Source organism: Toxorhynchites rutilus, chromosome 3 (assembly GCF_029784135.1).
Source record: "Toxorhynchites rutilus septentrionalis strain SRP chromosome 3, ASM2978413v1, whole genome shotgun sequence".
NCBI classification, from domain to species: Eukaryota; Metazoa; Arthropoda; class Insecta; order Diptera; family Culicidae; genus Toxorhynchites; species Toxorhynchites rutilus.
In genome coordinates, this window is record NC_073746.1 from 117,798,681 (window position 1) to 117,817,135 (window position 18,455).

At 38.2% G+C, this 18,455-nt stretch overlaps 1 protein-coding gene across 7 annotated transcripts in view; it reads left to right on the forward strand.

Annotated features, from left to right (window-relative positions):
- Nucleotides 1-18,455, forward strand: part of LOC129775813 (short-chain dehydrogenase/reductase family 16C member 6) — a 94,505-nt gene that overhangs the window by 46,772 nt on the left and 29,278 nt on the right. For 6 of the 7 annotated variants that reach the window (XM_055780928.1, XM_055780930.1, XM_055780926.1 and 3 more), the window contains exon 3: nt 11,058-11,211. In XM_055780928.1, the coding sequence (XP_055636903.1) occupies nt 11,058-11,211 (154 nt within the window). Of the gene's footprint in view, nt 1-10,869; nt 11,004-11,057; nt 11,212-18,455 lie in introns of those variants that run through there. The other variant, XM_055780931.1, reaches the window with a different exon arrangement.

Sequence of the window (18,455 nt, forward strand, 5' to 3'; positions counted from 1 at the left end):
GAAAGATCACGTTTGTCCGGCCGAAGTGATCGCACAACAGGTTTCGTTCTGAAAAGTTGTATAACCTGTACTGAGCTCCCCCGGCTTGGGGGGAAGGACACCCAGAGATGCATACGAGTGTATAGATAAATTATGCAGAGATGCATTGGATTAAGTGGTTCTTCGCTGGTGTAGCACTCGCTGGATACTCGGTGCTATTTCTCACGACGACACGTGCTTAGAAAATACATATCAATAAATAATGGATAATATTTTAAAACCGCTACAAATAGGTTCTAGTTATTTCTGCGACGTTGGGAACTCTGAACATCTTTCCATTACCGTTCATCGTTTATAGTAAGCAGATTTGTGGAAATTCATAATGACGGTTTAATGCTCGGTAGTTCAACGATGGCCCAGATCTTCACCTTGCGACAAGTCCTCCAAAAGTACAGCGAGTAACAAGTTTCTAGTATAAAGCCGTTTATGTCTAAGCCGTATATGATACTATCTCGTGGTTCTTTGAAAACAAGAGACATATATATCGGATGAATATGCTACTAAACAAAACCGTGCGCTTAATATTTAAATGTAATCGGCAAACATCATGGATATCATTGTTAGAATACCTACAGTGGATGTCAGTCGGTCAAGGTGTAAAATATTTTACGCTCACGGTATTGTTATCAATACCTTCAAATATTCACGTTTTCTTACTAAGCGCAAGTTCATGAGTCCAACCGCAGAACTATTCATTGATTGATCTTCTAATCGACCCCGTTGAATTAACCTTTTACTATAAAATTCCTAGTATTTCTAACAAAACTCATCATTAAAAGCCCCCCTTAGAGAGGGGGGGGGGAGGAGTGTATTCACCATAGAAACGTTTCGTGCCCCGTAAAACCTTCACATGCCAAATTTGGCTCCATTTGCTTGATTAATTCTCGAGTAATGCAGAAATTTGTGTTTCATTTGTATGGCAGCCCCCCTTATAGAGGGGGAGGGGTCTCAAACTATCACAAAAACCTTCCCCGGCCCCAAAAACCCCTAATTTCGGTCGGTTCAGTAGTTTCCGAGTCCACAAGAATCAGACAGACAGACAGAAATCCATTTTTATATATATAGATGACAAATGGTTAAAATGCTACCGAATTAATAGGAGTAACGGTGAGTTTATTCGTTTTTTTACGTAGAACTGCACCCTTCATTAAGGGTGCCAAATCAGAAAACAGGTCACGTTTTTATGAAATAAAGTTAACGTTAATAACTATTTTTGCCGCGAGCGGATTTTTGCGATTTACATACTAAACGAATCGGAAATTCCATAAGATTTGTTTAATATGCTATACATTAGAATCCCCTGGTTTGTAAATGGTTAAAATTCATGAAAACTTTAAGCGTTTCCATTTTCCTATACATTTGTTCTGTCCATTTGTGTGCTTTCCCGAACAGAGCTGTCAATAACGAGCAACGAAGGGGATTTAAAGAATTTAAAATCTCCGTGAACAAAGGAAAAGATAAAGAATGAAGGGGAATACTTTCCTAGAGTATAAACAGTGGATCTCGCTGAGAAAAACTTTCAGTCTCGTTCTGTATTCAAACCAATGAAAATCGGTTGTTCTTCTTTGTTTTGCGTCATCACATGTCTTCGTTTCGGATTGAGCTGTGGACGCCACCAAATTATTCACTCGCTGATGTCTCTGGCATTGTAATCATTGTATCAAACTGACGCCATTGCATTAAGGTTCTGAGCTACACAATTAGTGATCCCCAATTTTTGAAATTAATCGTTCATCAGCTAATTGAATACTTTTCAGCAGTTTGTTATTCGATACGATTACGATCAATCGATTAATAGATTATTTGGTCTCACCGAGAGAAATAATTAGTTAGACTAATATTTCTCATTTGCTAGAAAGCCATCTGGGATGAAACAAAATGTGTTCATTCCGCTGAAAATAAATTATTATCTTTTGTGCTCCCCAAAAATCGTAAAGGAAACTCAATTCGCGTTGACTGCATTGAGCTTCATTTGCGTTTTTAGGGGAGCGTCAAATGATTGAATTTCAGGATAAAACTGCAGCAGCCGTATGTTTTTTTTTCTCTGGGTTTGGATCGATTAATCGACGTAAATTATTCGTTCGCTTCGATTATTGGTTGCGCAGTATTCGTTCGATTAATAATCGATTTCTGAAGGTAGTATCGATTAATCGATTAATCGAACGATTATTGGGGATCACTATACACAATTGTGTGGGGAGTCATCAAACTAGGCTATCGTCGGCTCACCAAGAAAAAGAATGTTCTGGAATTTTGCCTGTGATTTGGTTTCGCGTGACGGGAGCAAAACTCTCTCCACCAATGATGACAGCTACGCTAATCGAAACCGGCAATATTAACAGAAAGGGCTTCTAGAGCGCAAAACGGAGATAAGTGTGTGTATATTTAGTTGCTTCAAGCCATCCATATATGAAGATTTGTGTGCGTACGTGCGTGCTTTATAACCCGTACGTAAAAATAGTGCATCTTCTCTACGCTGAAACCCCATTTGTATCTGCTCCCGTATGCATTGGCCCTGTCACGATGCAACAATCGCGTAATTTTTGATGCTGTGATTTTTGGTGGTGCAAATTATGCAGCCTTAATGATAATTATAAACAAGGAGGGGTGATAGCGATAGCGGATATTTGCGCTAGGGTATTAGTAATGAATCCCTGCTGAGGCAAATATTCAGTCTTTTTCCAAGCAGTTAACATTGTTTGTTTTCCGTCATCATAAGGGCTTGATTGGTGCCTTTAACATTGTATCAATGCATTAAACTGACGTTATGGTGAAGCAGGCGTTAATGTTGTGCGCCAGAAAATTATTTGGGAAATACCAAGCATCTTGAATGTCGTACTGGAATGTTATAAGTTATTTGGGTTCGGTAGGATTGCATTTGCGCTAATCTTGATTATAATGAAGCAATGCTACTGTTTTCGAGATTGTTGATATTAACAAAAAGTTAAAAACAAGTGTCTTATATAAAATTACAGTGTAGTTCTACGTCAACAATGCGGACGTATCTTGGATACAACCTCCTATAATTTTTCTTTTTCAAAACTAAATGCTTTAATCTGTAAAAATGGTTACAAATTTAATATTCAAAGTATTGCCCATCGCTAGTCACAACTTTTTCCCATCTTTCTGGCAATTCACGGATTCCGGAAATGCGGAAATAATAGACCGGTTTCTCGACTAACCACGAATCGATCCAATTTTGACTTCATCAAAATTGGAGAAGTGCTGGTCTACCAGTGCATGTTGCATCGATCGAAAAAGGTAGTAATCGGACGGAGCAATGTCTGGAGAATAAGGTGGGTGGGATAGGAGCTCCCATTCCAGCGTTTCTAAGTCTGTTTTAACCGGTTTCGCGACATGCAGCCGAGCATTGTCGTGCTGCAAAACCACTTTATCGTGTCTTTGCTCGTATTGTGGCCATTTTTTCTTTAGTGCATGGCTCAAACGTATCAATTTTCATCGGTAGATGTTCCTCGTAATGGTTTCATTCATTTTTAGCAGCTCATAGTACACCACACCCAGCTGGTCCCACCAAATAGACAGCATAACCTTCTGGCCGTAAATATTACGCGCGGCCGTCGATGTTGATGCATGGCCGGGGTATCCATACGTTGTCCGACGTTTAGGATTGTCGTAATGGACCCACTTTTCATCGCCAGTACCGGTTCGATGCAAAAAAAAAGTCACAGGAGGGTTGTGTCCAAGACACGACCGCATAGTTGACGTAGGATTCCGTTAGGCTATCTGCTGCACGCTGATTTTGGATATGTTTGAAGTATTACATTGTTAAACTCTTCGATAATGATTTGGGTCCGTTTTGTCTGGTTGTTAGGTATTGTTTGTTCACTCCACCAGTGTCCATAACCAAGTGATAATGATAGAAGGATGGTGATTAGTCATTAGATGGTGCGTATCACGTACCAAAGCCGCCCTCTGTGGTCCTGGATGAGATGGCGCCTATGTTATGTATGGATGAAATAAAGAAAAAAAGGTCATCAAAGCAATATAAGATAATTATCATTATCGAACCCAATTTTTCTCAACAGAGTAAAAGTGTTACTTTAGTATAGAGAAAATATATTTGAAATGGAAAAGTAATTTCATTCATATTTTTTTATTTTCTGAGTGTTTATTCAACCCATTTCCTTTTCGCTTTAAACCCAACGGAACACGATGCTACATGCCTCAATGCGAATTTCAATTGGGCTAACAGCACCCAATACGATATGTAGAGCATATGTGAAATCACTTTTTCAAATATTCCTTCATTTTTCCAATTTTGCTCGTCGCATGAACTTTCCTTGGGAGAAAAAAATCGTTTCATATTTTAAGTCATTTTAACACAATAGCTACCATACACAATTTTACACTTACAGTTGTGCTAAAAGTTTTACGAAGCAATCAACATGAAAGTTCCAAATTTAAATTTTATTTATATTCTATCAAGCATAAGTTCTATTCACTTCATTGAAACATCATTCTTCAATCGAAAGATTCTTATTGGAACGAAAAAACACTTGTTGTATCTGCAATGCCAATTCCCCCTAGGCAGCTTGATTTTGATGTCTCTGTTTGGGACCTGCCGCATTTGTCGTCAATTTCGACCTATCAGAAGTGGGTATTTCCGTTAGGATATGGGTCTAGATTTTTCAATTGTTCGATAGTTAGTTTAATGACATATATTATTTTATCCAATGTAAAAAATTGTTATGGAGTGCCGAAATTGATTTACGCAAAAATATCATCAATCCATCATGAAATGACTGAACAATAAGCATTTGAAATTGGACAATTTTCACGGTACGCTCGATTTTCGATTTGTACCCCAATATGTTCCCGAAAGACGTAATCCTACCTCAAAAAATACTTTTTTTACGCGGTTGGAGCAGTTGTTCGCACGTGAAAAAACGACGTTCGACATTTCGTGGCTTCAATTCATACGGCACCCAATGTCCTATCTTCCGGATGATTCGCATTGCTTTTAAACGATCGGATACGGTTTGCTGAGCTATTCCAAGTATATCTGCAATTTCTTGTTGCGTTTGTGACGGATCTTGATCGAGTAAAGCCTCCAATTCTTCATCTTCAAATTTTTTTGGTGGTCCGGAACGTTCTTCGACTTTCAAGTCAAAATTACCACTTTATAACCGTGCAAACCACGTCTGACATGTTCGCTCAGTTGGAGCATGGTCACCATAAACTTCCACCAAAATGCGGTGACTTTCCGCAGCTTTTTTCTTCATATTGAAGTAAACTCTCGTTGGTACGAAATTCGACATATTAGAAGTGGCAAAAAAATATGTTGTTCACGCTACTAAAAAAGACGCGCAATGACAGTAGCTTTCCAACGAATGTCTGGAAATTTGACTCACTGGACTAATAATCAAGTTACGCCATCTGTTGTAAAACCGAAGAAACTTACCGGTATACCTTGTAGCAACCCTAGTTAGCATGGTCACATTGAAGCTGACTAGCTTAGAACCTCCTATGAAAATATGCATACCAACACATTCGCACACGACGCTGGAAATTTGCTTTTCGATTTTTTGGAGTGCGATATTTTGGCGAGATTTGAGAATTTTGAGTTTGTGGTGAAGAAGTTAATCAAAATCAATCGTCTTGGCCGATCAGGAAATGACGCAAAAGTGCCAGAAAAGCGTATCGATTTGTATGGCATTTGGACTTAACAATGCCAGTGAATTCAAGAGAAAGTGCTAGCTGATAATAGTCGTTAAATTTAAAAACAAAAGCAAAAAGTGAGAGATAGCGGAGTGAAACAGAGCAGAAGGTTTGATCCACGCAATGTGACATCGAAGGTAAGTGCGACATAATAGAGAGTTCGTGAATTGTGAGCTGTGTGTTGGTACGAGAACTTTCGGATGTTGTTTTTGCTCCGAAAGATCTCGTTTAAGTTCTTGACATGCATATGATTTGCCAGTGTTGGCAGTTAGCTTGATAATTTTTCCTTTTGAGTAGGGAAAAATAAAAGTTATAACAATCTAATATTTACGGAATACTATAACTTATGGAAGAGATAAAGTCTGTTATATTGAAATAACTATTCAAAAAATCGAACATTTGCCAAAACCTGCCCTTTTTTTTGTAAGTGCAAACATACTGCAAATAAAAATTCACTTTTATTAGTAAATAGACGGCAATCCTAAATGCATTAATTTTACATTCCGAGACTAACAAGCAGAGGAGTATGAAAGACTCTCAAATTTATTGCCGACAATAATTTTTTATTTATATGTTTTGTATGTATACCGAACTGTGCTGTGCGCCACAGTGAACCTTTTCGCCTAATGACTTGCGGAGATTCCAGGTATACAGGTTTATTGAGACCATGTTCATTGAAAACCTCTACTACATATTAGCTGGGAGCACCCCCTCTCTGTGCTATATGACGACCTTGAGACGTTTCTGAAAAGAATCGGACACGGCACGTACCTGGTCCATCAGCATCTCGTCTCAGATCTTGGAATTGAGCTTTTTAAATTGGTCCATAGTGCTCGCTTTATGTTCGCTCTGATTGGCCAGCATGTACGACCATACATAAAAGTCCAGGGGATTAAGGTCCGGGGAGCTGGGAGGGCACAAAGTCTCATCGATTAAATCAGTCACCTCCGACACCACGCTTGGACGATATTCGCCATGTGGGAAGGTGCGCCTGTTGAAAGGCGTAAAGATATTTCACGCACGGTTCGCGAAGTCCCGGGGCCACAACCTTCTCCAGAACCTTGGTCTTTTATTGATTATTGATTATTGATATTGATTTTTTACGCTCCACGCCTGGGTACGGTACCCCAGACAATCACCAACGCGGCGCTATGGAACCGCGGGATGTTTATGGGTTGCAATAAAATATAGGGTTGGGGAAAAAGAAATGTCGTATTTCTGATCGAAATTTGGCGCTTTATTTAACATACTTAAAATTATTCAATTTAAGTCAAATATGCGCCGTTTTGTTCGCAAACTTGTTGCAATTTAGAAGGCAACTTTATTATCCCCCCCTTATAAAACCCCCCTCCTTATTTGCAAAAAACTCAGACAGCCAGTTTTCGCAAGCCTCTTTTGAGGCCAACTTAGTATCACCAAGAGCGTTTTGCATGGACCGGAAGAGATGATAATCACTTGGATCCAGGTCCGGACTATACGATGGGTGCAATAGGACATCCCATCAGAGCTCCCGTAGCTTCTGGCGGGTCATCAAAGATGTTTGATGCCAAGCGTTGTCCTGGTGGAAAACAACACCATTCCTATTGATCATTTATGGCCGCTTCTGGTCAATCGCCTGCTACAAACGGTCAAGCTGCTCACAGTAGAGAACCGATTTGAGGGTCTGGCCATAGTTGAGCAGCTCATAGTGGATGATTCCCTTCCAATCCCACCAAACACACAGCAAAACCTTCCTGGCCGTCAATCCGGGCTTGGCGATGGTTTGGGCCGGCTCACCGCGCTTCGACCACGACTTTTTTCGCTTTAGGTTATCGTACGTGATCCACTTTTCATCATCAGTCAGCATCTTCTTCAAAAATGGGTCGAGTTCGTTCCGTTTCAGCAGTGCAGCGCAGGCGTTGATTCGGTCTAAAAGATTTTTTTGCGTCAACTCGTGTGGCACCCATACATCCAGCTTTTTTTGGAATCCAATCTTCTGCAAATGGTTCCAAACGGTTTTATGGTCTATACCCAGTTCCTGGCCAATCGAGCGAGTGTTCACATGCCGGTCTACTTGGAAGATTTCAACGATTTTATCGGTTTCCACGACGATTGGCCTACCAGTACGGGGTGTATCTTCGACAGCCACTACACCAGAACGAAATCGATCAAACCAACGCTGTGCCTGGTCCAGGTGCGAATCGTTACAGTATCGGGTCCATAAACTACACGATTTTTTTCGGCCGCCTTCGTTGCAGTTTTACCTCACAGGTAGTAAACACGTAAAATATGGCGAATTTCTTGCTTGGTGGACTCCATCTTTGAGGTGCTCTAACTTGAGACTGAAAAGGACAATCACAACACTGTCAAAACGACACTTGTAGCACAGACTGTCATCTTTAAATAGCCGTATAGTATGACCCGATGCGATAAGTACAACATAAGATATGTTCAATTGTTGCCATATATTGATAATATACGACATTTCTTTTTCCCCAATCCAATATGTGTTTGATGCTTAATTTTCTGCTGATATTCGTCGCACAAGTCATATGTTTCTGAAAGCCGTGAGTTCCCAAAAGTTACCGTCAAAATGATCATTTTGTAATAACAGATAAAAATAACTTACGCGTATGAAAACAGAGCAAGTGGGGTTTCAGTCAACGAGGCTTTCACCACTAGGGAGTAGAAGGGTTTATAATACTAAATAAAGCCGATGGAAACCATCGCTCAACATAGCGGCTTGGCACAACTCACTTGTTCTCCTGCTGTCGTGTGAATCAATCGCGTCAAAACCGGAATGCATTTTCATAACATGTACAAAGCATGCCACAGTAGTTATGACATACTTGGCGAGCGATGCAATACCAAGCAGAAAGGAAAAAAAATGAACTCAAGCTTCGCCCTTGTATAAATATTGCATCAAGCGAGAATGTAAAGAAAGGTAATTTGCGATTTCTAATCTTAGAGGCTGAAAAGTTTAAAGTCTCTTTAACACAAACAAATTTAAGTTGAAGATTCAAATAATAGTATCACTCCAGCCAGCGAACAGTCAACAGCCTTTCTCAGGGCTATTGATTAACATTGAATTTTAAAAATTGCCGTCGTTAACACGTTGAGCCCCGACTGAATTATTGCACCGACAACTTCTTTTTTAATATGCTTCGGATTGTTCGATTTGGGTCAAACATGCAGCGTTTTGTTGTATTATTTGAGCCCGTTCTAAAGGTAGCTTCATAATGACTCTCTCATAGAAGTCTTGGTCCTTATTGGCGACTAAGTTCCAACAGTACATTTTAACAACCTTCTCTTGATCCCAATTTCTTATTGCTCAGAAAATTTGGAGAATGAGAAAAAGGTGGTAATCAGTTGGTGACAGGTCCGGACCATACGATGGACGCATTAAAACATCCCAATCAAGCTCCCGGAATTGTGTGAGCGTTGTCTTGATGGAACACAACACCTTCTCTGTTGGTCAATTCTGGACGTTTCTAGTCAATCGCTAATTTCAAACGGTCTATTGGTGACCGTCTTCTTCTTCTTCTTCTTCAATGGCACTAACGTTCCTAGAGGAACTTCGCCGTCTCAACGTAGTATTACTTGCGTCATTTTTATTAGTACTTAGTTGAGATTTCTATGCCAAATAACACGTCTTGAATGCATTCTAAGTGGCAAGCTCTAGAATACGCGTGATCACAGTGCAAGTCGGAGGAAATTTCTTTGACGAAAAATTCCCCCGACCAGAACGGGAATCGAACCCGAACACCCGGCATGTTAGTTATGACGCTAACCACTCGGCCACGGGAGCACATCTATTGGTGACCGTAGAGATCTTAATTTAGTGTATTGCACTAACAAAAAATTGAAAAATAAAAAAAAATAAAAAAATGCACGTATTTTACTGTCTCAGTATCGGCACCATAAACACCATTCACAATTTAGAATAAGTGTAAAATGTACCGATTTTCTCTTTGTTGACTTTCATAGTCAACACCCTGTAACTCACAACTGAATGCCGAGAAAATAATGGATTATTTTTTCCCCAGCCTAATATAATAAAATAGATTGAAAAAAAAGTATTTTTATTTTTTCCTGCTCACGCAAAGATGGCTTCGTAGTGCTGTCATATATTCAAAAAATCCGCAGACAGCTAAAAGGGTGAACAACAATATTTCATATTGGTGAAATCGTCGATCTTCGATCTTACAGAATATCGATTTGAGCTAATCGCAGTAGGTTATTTTAACGCCACACGTTTATCAAAAAAATGAAGAAATAAATGTAATATCTACTCTGTCAAAAACACTCAAAAAACAAACTGAACCTTAATGTGACATTTTTTGAAAAACTCATTTGAATTTTCCAAGTCGATCCTATGAATAGGTCCAGTGGTTCGAAAGTTATGAATTTTTGAAAAAAGTCGTTTTTGAAAAAAAAACAAGAAGAAAAATTGATTTTTCGAACCATCTTAAAATAGAAATGGGTAACCTTATGGAAAAATAAAAAACGGATCTAATATTCTGCGAAAAGGAACAAAACTATCATTTTCCACGAAAATCTGAGAACCACTATATCGGTTTGGGAGTTTGGGAAGGAACGGCTGATTATGAAAAACTTTCATTGGTCATCGTTCCGTGAGTGAAAGAAAAAAATGTCTCTGAATCTAAATCACTGAAGATGCTCGAAAAATATCATTACTTCAGTTATATTGCTTCCACATTCCTATACCTCTCATATACCATCGTACCGCTAGAAATCGTAAGTACGATCTAATTCGCCTGGAATGCCATAACCACTGCAGTTTACTGTTCGCAAACTGCTAACCTGCACCGTGTGCCAATATTGACTCTGCTCGAGACAACATCTATTAGCATCCGACAACGGATGAATATTTCTAGTCCTCTAGGTTCCAGAACGCCAACACTCAACTCGTAATGTTTGTCGTCACTGTTGTACGCGAAGCCAATGTGCGCTGGCTAAGCCCAACTGTTTTTCTAAGTATGGTTGGTAATCGTGCCTACTGCACTCCGGTAAGGTTTTACGTTGATGTTTGTCAAACTATTTGTAGGCAAACCGCTCGGATTGTTTGCCAGTATGAAAATGTACACAGTACCTTGACCATCGACATCTTGAGCCTCGGTATTGTTATTGACCCTTCCCAATGGTCCTTATTTTCGGGTATTATTTGCTGAAGCCATAACCGAGAAGAGAGACATTCAATAACACTGACCTTCGTTATTCATTATCATTCGTTTGTGCACAACAAAACGATGAATTGTGATTTATTACAGTACACATATAAACTCGTTAAGTCAACCGTAAACAATTCTAATACGTTTTTAAACCGTTCTTCTTCGCAGGCCATTTTCTTCGCACTGTTCGGCAAACCAAAGAAGGATCTCCACGGCGAGCTGGTGCTGGTCACCGGCGGTGGGGGAGGTCTCGGTCGGATGCTCGCGCTACGGCTGACCAAACTGGGCGCAAAAGTCATAGTGTGGGACATCAATCAGGATGGTAAGTGGAGACGAGAGTTACGAAACGCGCATTGCATGCTCGCATGTATGAAATAATTACCAGAAATGTTAAACCAACCGGCGATCGTACGAATCGAGTATGTATCTCTAACGGTTTACCTTCATTGAGATAGTCAGATGGCGACAGAGTCACGAAGGCTGAGCTGAGCGTCGACGTGATGCCGCGGGGGATTGACTGGTTGTGTTTCTGTGTTGTGTTGCTCGCAGAAGAGCACAACGATCAGCGTTTGCCCAATACCGTTTGCAGGTACAGTCAAACTGTAATTGTAGAGACAAATGACGGTGCTACTTCAATCAACAGACACTAAGCGTGAAGAAATGTAAACAAACTCTGCCCAGAGTACAAGTGGAGTATGACTGGTGGGAGGGATTCGATTTCAGACAGGGAATGTTTGCTTCAATGTATGCTGTGTGCTTTAACAAAGTCAGATTCAATTATTCTTCACCTGAAGGTCGCCAGCTAAGTGTGCAAGCCCCTCCGTTTATGAAACGACAAGCGAATCGAGATAATCGACTTAATGCGAAAGACCAAAATAAGTAACGCAATTGCAGCTGCGTGGACTGCGGTACCTACTTCAAATTTGCAAGTCATTTATTCAAAGATGAAACGAAGAGTGGGTCTAATGAATTTTCACGGACATTTCTAATAACGGTGGATTATTAAGCTTGGTTGCCAGACTAATGTGCTTCAACGAAAGCTCATCGTGTAATAATGGATGTAATTATGATATTCTGTTCGATACCGATATGTCCCGATACCGATATAGTGGTTCTCAAATTATCGTCAAAAGTGGTAGTTTTGTTCATTATCGCAAATTATTAGACCCGTATTTTTTATTTTTTGTTAGGGTGACCATATCCATTTTAGGGTGGTCCGAAAAATCCATTTTTTGGCATTTTTGCGAAAAATGACTTTTTTCTAAAATTCATAACTTCATAATTCATAACTGGACCAATTCAGATGTTCGACATATTAAATTAAAGCCAATTAGCTGGTCTTTTTAGGAAAATTTGGAATTTGGAATACTACAGTTGCATAAAATTTGAATTATGTTTTCCTTATTATTGATTGTATTTGTTTTCTATAGTTTTCATGGTCTCGGGATCAAATGCACTATATTTTTTTATATTTTTTCTGGAAAGTTGAGGATTTTTAACATAACATATCTCGAAACCAGGAAGGCGTTTTTTTTTCGTTTTTGAGTTATAATTTTTCAAAGTTAACCGGTGGTCCGAAATATAATTTTTTCCCATTTTTTCCACTACAAAAAATCATAACTCTTGATCTATTGAACCAATTCAGATGATCGACATATCAAATCAAAGCCAATGAGCTAGTCTTGTTTGAAAAAAAAATATTACACTCTGAATAAAAATTAATTTTGTTTTCGTAATTATTGATAATATTTGTTTTTTTATAGTATACATCGTTTCGGGACCAAGGGTGCCATATTTTTTTTATATTTTTTCCTGAAAGCTTAGGTTTTTTTTTTCACAAAATATATCCGAATACCAAAGAGGTGTTATTTTTCGTTTTTAAGATATGATTTTTCAAAGTTAACATGTTCTCAGTTTTCGTTCAATATTTCTATGCGACTAGACTGGATGTATATGACTATAATCCAATTAATTGGCAAATTGGTTATTTTTTCAAAAAAGGCTACCTAGTAGGCTTTAATTTGATATATCGATCATCTGAATCGGTCCAGTAGTTTAAAAGTAGTAAATTTTTGAAAAAAAAATCATTTTTGGGAAAAAAAGGAAAATGATTTTTTGGACCATCGGGTAATTTTGAACTTAACTTAAAAACGAAAAAAAAACGCCTCCGTGGTTTCGTGGTATGTTATGTGAAAAATCTCCAGCTTTCCAGAAAAAAAAAATTTAAAAATATAGCGCAACTGTAGTTTTTTTTCCCAAAAAAGACCAGCTAATTGGCTTTAATTTAATATGTCGAACATCTGAATTGGTCCAGTGGTTCGAAAGTTATGAATTTTTGAAAAAAGTCATTTTTGGTGAAAATGGATTTTTCGGACCAGCCTAAAATGGAATAGTCACCCTAACAAAAAAATTAAAAAAATACGGGTCTAATAATTTGCGATAAAGAACAAAACTACCACTTTTGAAGAAAATCTGAGAACCACTATATCGGTTTGGCATGAAATGGCTGTATTGTTCAGCGAGGGCAAGAATGAATCATCAATTATCATCAACTGATTCTACAATAAAATAAAATAAGCAAAAAAAACTTTTTAAGTTAAACGGTTTAATTGTGAACAAACATAATAATGTACTAAAAGCTAGAAAGTAATTAGGCAAGTAGCAGATAGCAGTTATCACACCTCTCCTTCATTAGTCTAGGGCATTGAGAAGACTAGTACATTATTATGTTTGTTTAACTTAAAAAGTTTTTTTTCACTTATTTTATTTTCTAGTTTTTTGTACATTATCTGTTTCATTAGAATATTTCTCTACAATAAAACCGTTGTACTGTATTCTATTAGTTAAATAATTTCATTTGATACCGATATTGAGTGGATTGCAGAAAATACATAGTGTGTTCTCCAAGTCAAGTTCGTTCGTGTGATACACATGATACACATATCTCAATCAATTTTGAGATGATATGGAATCAGCTATTTTGTAGCGGCGGCCAAATTGGATTTTCCAAGATAAGCAGTTTTAAAATGACAGCAGTGATAAAGGTGTTTTATAAATTCGGTCAGTTCCTATTGGTCAAATTTCTAATTATGTGGGACAACCCTATAGACATACAAACGGTTCAAGCTAAATAAAACCGTTTAATAAAGTAATTTGATATTTTGTGATTGTGGCCATCTTGGATTGGATTTTTCATGATCTACTGTGATCTGCTATTCAAGCCCTTTCATTTGATACCCATATAAATCGGGTTTTGACATAATATGTAGTCCGCCATTTGATAGGGGCAGCCATCTTGGATTTGCATTTTTTATAAATAATCGCATTCTACTAGTCAAGCCCTTTCATTTGATACCCATATTAACGGGGTTTTGATATAATATGTAGTCCACCATTTTGTGGTGGCAGCCATCTTGTGTTTGTATTTTTCATAATAACTGTATTCTACTAGTGGAGCCCTTTCATTTGATACCCATATTGATAGAATTTTGAATATATATATATATATATATATATATATATATATATATATATATATATATTTTCAAGATCATGAAATTCGCAGTTTTATAATGACTACAGAGATAAAGGTGTGTTCCAAATTTCAGATCAATCGGTCAACAGGAAGGGTTTTAAATTTCCATTAATGTGGTAAAGCGTTACAGACAAACATGTTACAAACCTACAAACATACAAACAGATTACAGGGCAAGCTAAATAAAACCGTTTAAAAACATTTCAGGGGACCAAATCATTCTACTAAACAGTTATTTCTACAATTTCGCAGCATTGTAAAATAACATCCAAAGTTATTAACAAGCGATTTAAATAGTATAACAGCGTAGTTCTACGTCAAAAATGTGGTCGTGTCTTGGACACAACTTTCTATATTTTTTTTGTTATAGTGATAATCCATTGATTTCTAATGTTAACTGATGTTTTGTCTGTATCATTTTGACTACAATCTTTGTTGAGAAGTCATCTATTTGTACTGACAGATGAACAATACCACACTGAATCCCAGAAATACATACAGTAGAATCCGTTTATTTTGATTCCGTTTATATTGATTTGCCGCCTATTATTACATAATTACACAACGAAGTTTGGTTTTCATGTAAAATTATTTGTGAAAAAGTCGGATATAATGACTTCCTTACACGCATAAGTAGATATTTAAATTATTTCACAATATGCTTTGTATGACGTGCGCTTATTATGACCTCCCTTCGATCATAAACGGATTCCACTGTACTTACAAATGAATGAATAACTAGGGAGGTTCAACTGTAATCGTTTTTTTCGCAACAAGTTTTTGATCTTCGTTTTTCGTACACTAAAATGATTTAATAAAAAAATCCGTTAATAAAATACTGCAGATAGATATTTATTGTTTGAATTATAATGTTCGTGATTTTGATGTAGGACTACGTCTTTGATTTCAATATAAGGGGGTACGAAATAGAAAATGAGGCATGTAACGATTCATAAAGGGAATTCAAACGCACATTACGCAAAATTGTTTTTGTGATATATTTTGTGTTGTATACCATCCGATAGGAAATTAATCCAGAATTTTTATTGGTTAAAACATGAAAACATGAACATAGTGGAAATGTAAACAATTTGATGATTAAAATTGGTATGTTATTTCGATTTCCCCCCACTGAGCAATAAGCAATCTTTTTGCCTACTAGTCCGGGCGTTTGCTCACAATGTGAATTGATGCGTATTATGAATTGTTCACCATTTGTCGATAATATGAATTTATCAGTTGGCAGAATCAATTGAGGAATGATCTTGGAGATGATATGGTATGGTATGGTTTACTCTATTCTCCCCAAAAATTTGACGAGAGCTTGTTTGACAGAGATTTTATTAGATTGATGTCCAATTTATTCCTGCTCAATTGACGTTTTTATAGTGTAGTGTCTTCTACTCACAATTTATGTAATTGTGGCCAAAGATCATGATATCGAACATGTTGTTCGGTAATTTAAAAAAATGCAATTAAAGAATCTAATTGACTGTTGATTTAGAGGCTTGAAAAGAGTATACTCTCACATGTCAGATTGTGATAGCTTAGGTCTTCGCGATCTTAATATTAGGCTGTCAAAAAAGTCCTGCGGTATTTCCGCGAGGTGTCGTTGTAAGCGCGTAGTTCTAGTTGTATTCATTGTATCGAGTCATACTATAGCTTGTTGGAAAGGTATTGGTATTGGAAGGCGCTATAATATAGTCCTTGGCAGTGTTTTGTTTGGTTAAGTCGTTCGTGAGTTATAGTATCGCAAATATGGAGCAAAATAAAGAGAAAATCCGACATATTTTACAGTACTACTATGACAAAGGCAAAAATGCATCTCAAACTGCCAATAAAATTTGTGCAATTTATAGACCCGATACAGTTTCCATTTCCACCGCACAACGATGGTTTCAACGTTTTCGTTCTGGTGTAGAGGTCGTCGTAGATGCGCCACGCTCCGGAAGGCCTGTCGTCGAAAATTGCGACAAAATCGCTGAATTAGCCGAGAAAGACCGGCATAATAGCAGCCGTAGCATCGGCCAAGAGCTGGGGATAAGTCATCAAACCGTTATTAACCATTTGAAGAAGCTTGAATTCACAAAGAAGCTTGATGTATGGGTGCCACACACGTTGACGCAAAAAAACATCTCGACGCATGTGAATCGCTGCTGAATCGCAACAAAATCGACCCGTTTCTGAAGCGGATGGTGACTGGCGATGAAAAGTGGGTCACTTACGACAACGTGAAGCGCAAACGGTCGTGATCGAAGACCGCTGAAGCGGCTCAGACGGTGGCCAAGCCCTCATTAACGGCCAGGAAGGTTCTGCTGTGTGTTTGGTGGGATTGTCAAGGAATAATCTATTATGAGCTGCTTCCCTATGGCCAAACGCTCAATTCGGACCTGTACTGCCAACAACTGGACCGCTTGAAGGTAGCACTCATGAAGAAGAGGCCATCTTTGATAAACAGAGGCCGCATTGTCTTCCATCAGGACAACGCCAGGCCACACACTTCTTTGGTGACGCGCCAGAAGCTCCGGGAGCTCGGATGGGAGGTTCTTTTGCATCCGCCGTATAGTCCGGACCTTGCACCAAGTGACTACCACCTGTTTTTGTCCATGGCGAACGAGCTAGGTAGTCAGAAGTTAGCCACAAAAGAGGCCTGTGAAAATTGGCTATCCGAGTTTTTTGCCAATAAGGAAGCGAGCTTCTATAACAGGGGTATTATGAAGTTGGCATCTCGTTGGGAACAAGTCATCGAACAAAACGGCGCATATTTGACTTAAAACAGATGATTGTAACTAATTTTATGAATAAATGAAAATTCAAAAAAAATACCGCAGGACTTTTTTGACAGCCTAATATTATGTTACACATATATGCCTTCCTTAGAAGTAATTATGTTATTATTTTGCCCACATTTTCATTTCGAGTGAATCCAGCTCGTTCTCCACTCCCTTCCCTTTAAATAAGCAGAACTTAGCACCCAATGATTTGCTTCGATTGTGATCGATTCACTGCAGCAGCTACACCAACTTCGCAAGAGAGCGTTGATGGCCATAGGATACTAAATATACATCACTATAAAGTTATTACAACCCTCTACAAAAATTGTTCCGGACAACGTGGTAACGTAGGAGAAAATGCTATTTTTATCCATAATATATTTCTGTGGTTATAGAACTATTAGACTTAGGTTTATATCTATGTAGATCCAAGCTATTTAGACTTGTGTTTAAAAATGTACTGATGAATGATGAATGTCCTCTTCTGCATAGTTCAATAAATAGAAGAAAAGTGTGGTAATGGATTCAATGTATTTTGGCCACATTTTTAAACATCGATATAAAAATAAATTTAACAAATCTGTGTCGAGTTCCTCGTTTCCATGTGAAATGTGGCTCCGGATTCTACCTCATTCTACCCGTTTAAAGGATATAAGTTGAAACTGTTTTTCCAGTACCTCCATTTTATGTATCAAAAGAGTAAAAATTACATATTTCTGAAAAATGTAAGAAACTCAATTCAAATACAATCACTAACAAACAATCACAGTCCTACGTCAAGCTCCCGTCCGTATCCCTAGGCTCGGGCTAATCTACTTTTTTATTTCTAATTTCTCATTCAGCTCGCGCAGTCCGAAGACATCGGTCGCAAATTTGTTCGCGTCTATCATATAGTGGAGATTATACCGTTATCAGTGGCTGGTGAAGTTATTTCGCCCTAACGGGGTTCTCTTTATTGCGCGAGTGAGAAGAGCAGCAATCACAACCAGCGTGAGGAAGAAGTTCTCCACCGCGGGCGCGGTGCGTGTGCCGTATCATCGCTGTGTGTGCTTTATCATCGTCATCGATTCCATCATCGTGTGGTGGTGCGATTTACCGTTGCAGCTGTACCGAGCGATTGCCACGCGGTTCGATTGGGACACCGTTTCATTTCATTCGCATTGGTGTGCGATTTAGGTATAATATATATATTAGGTTTAGGAAGATAGAAGAATTCAAAATTATATTATTTCATATCTGCCGTAATGGCAGAAGGTC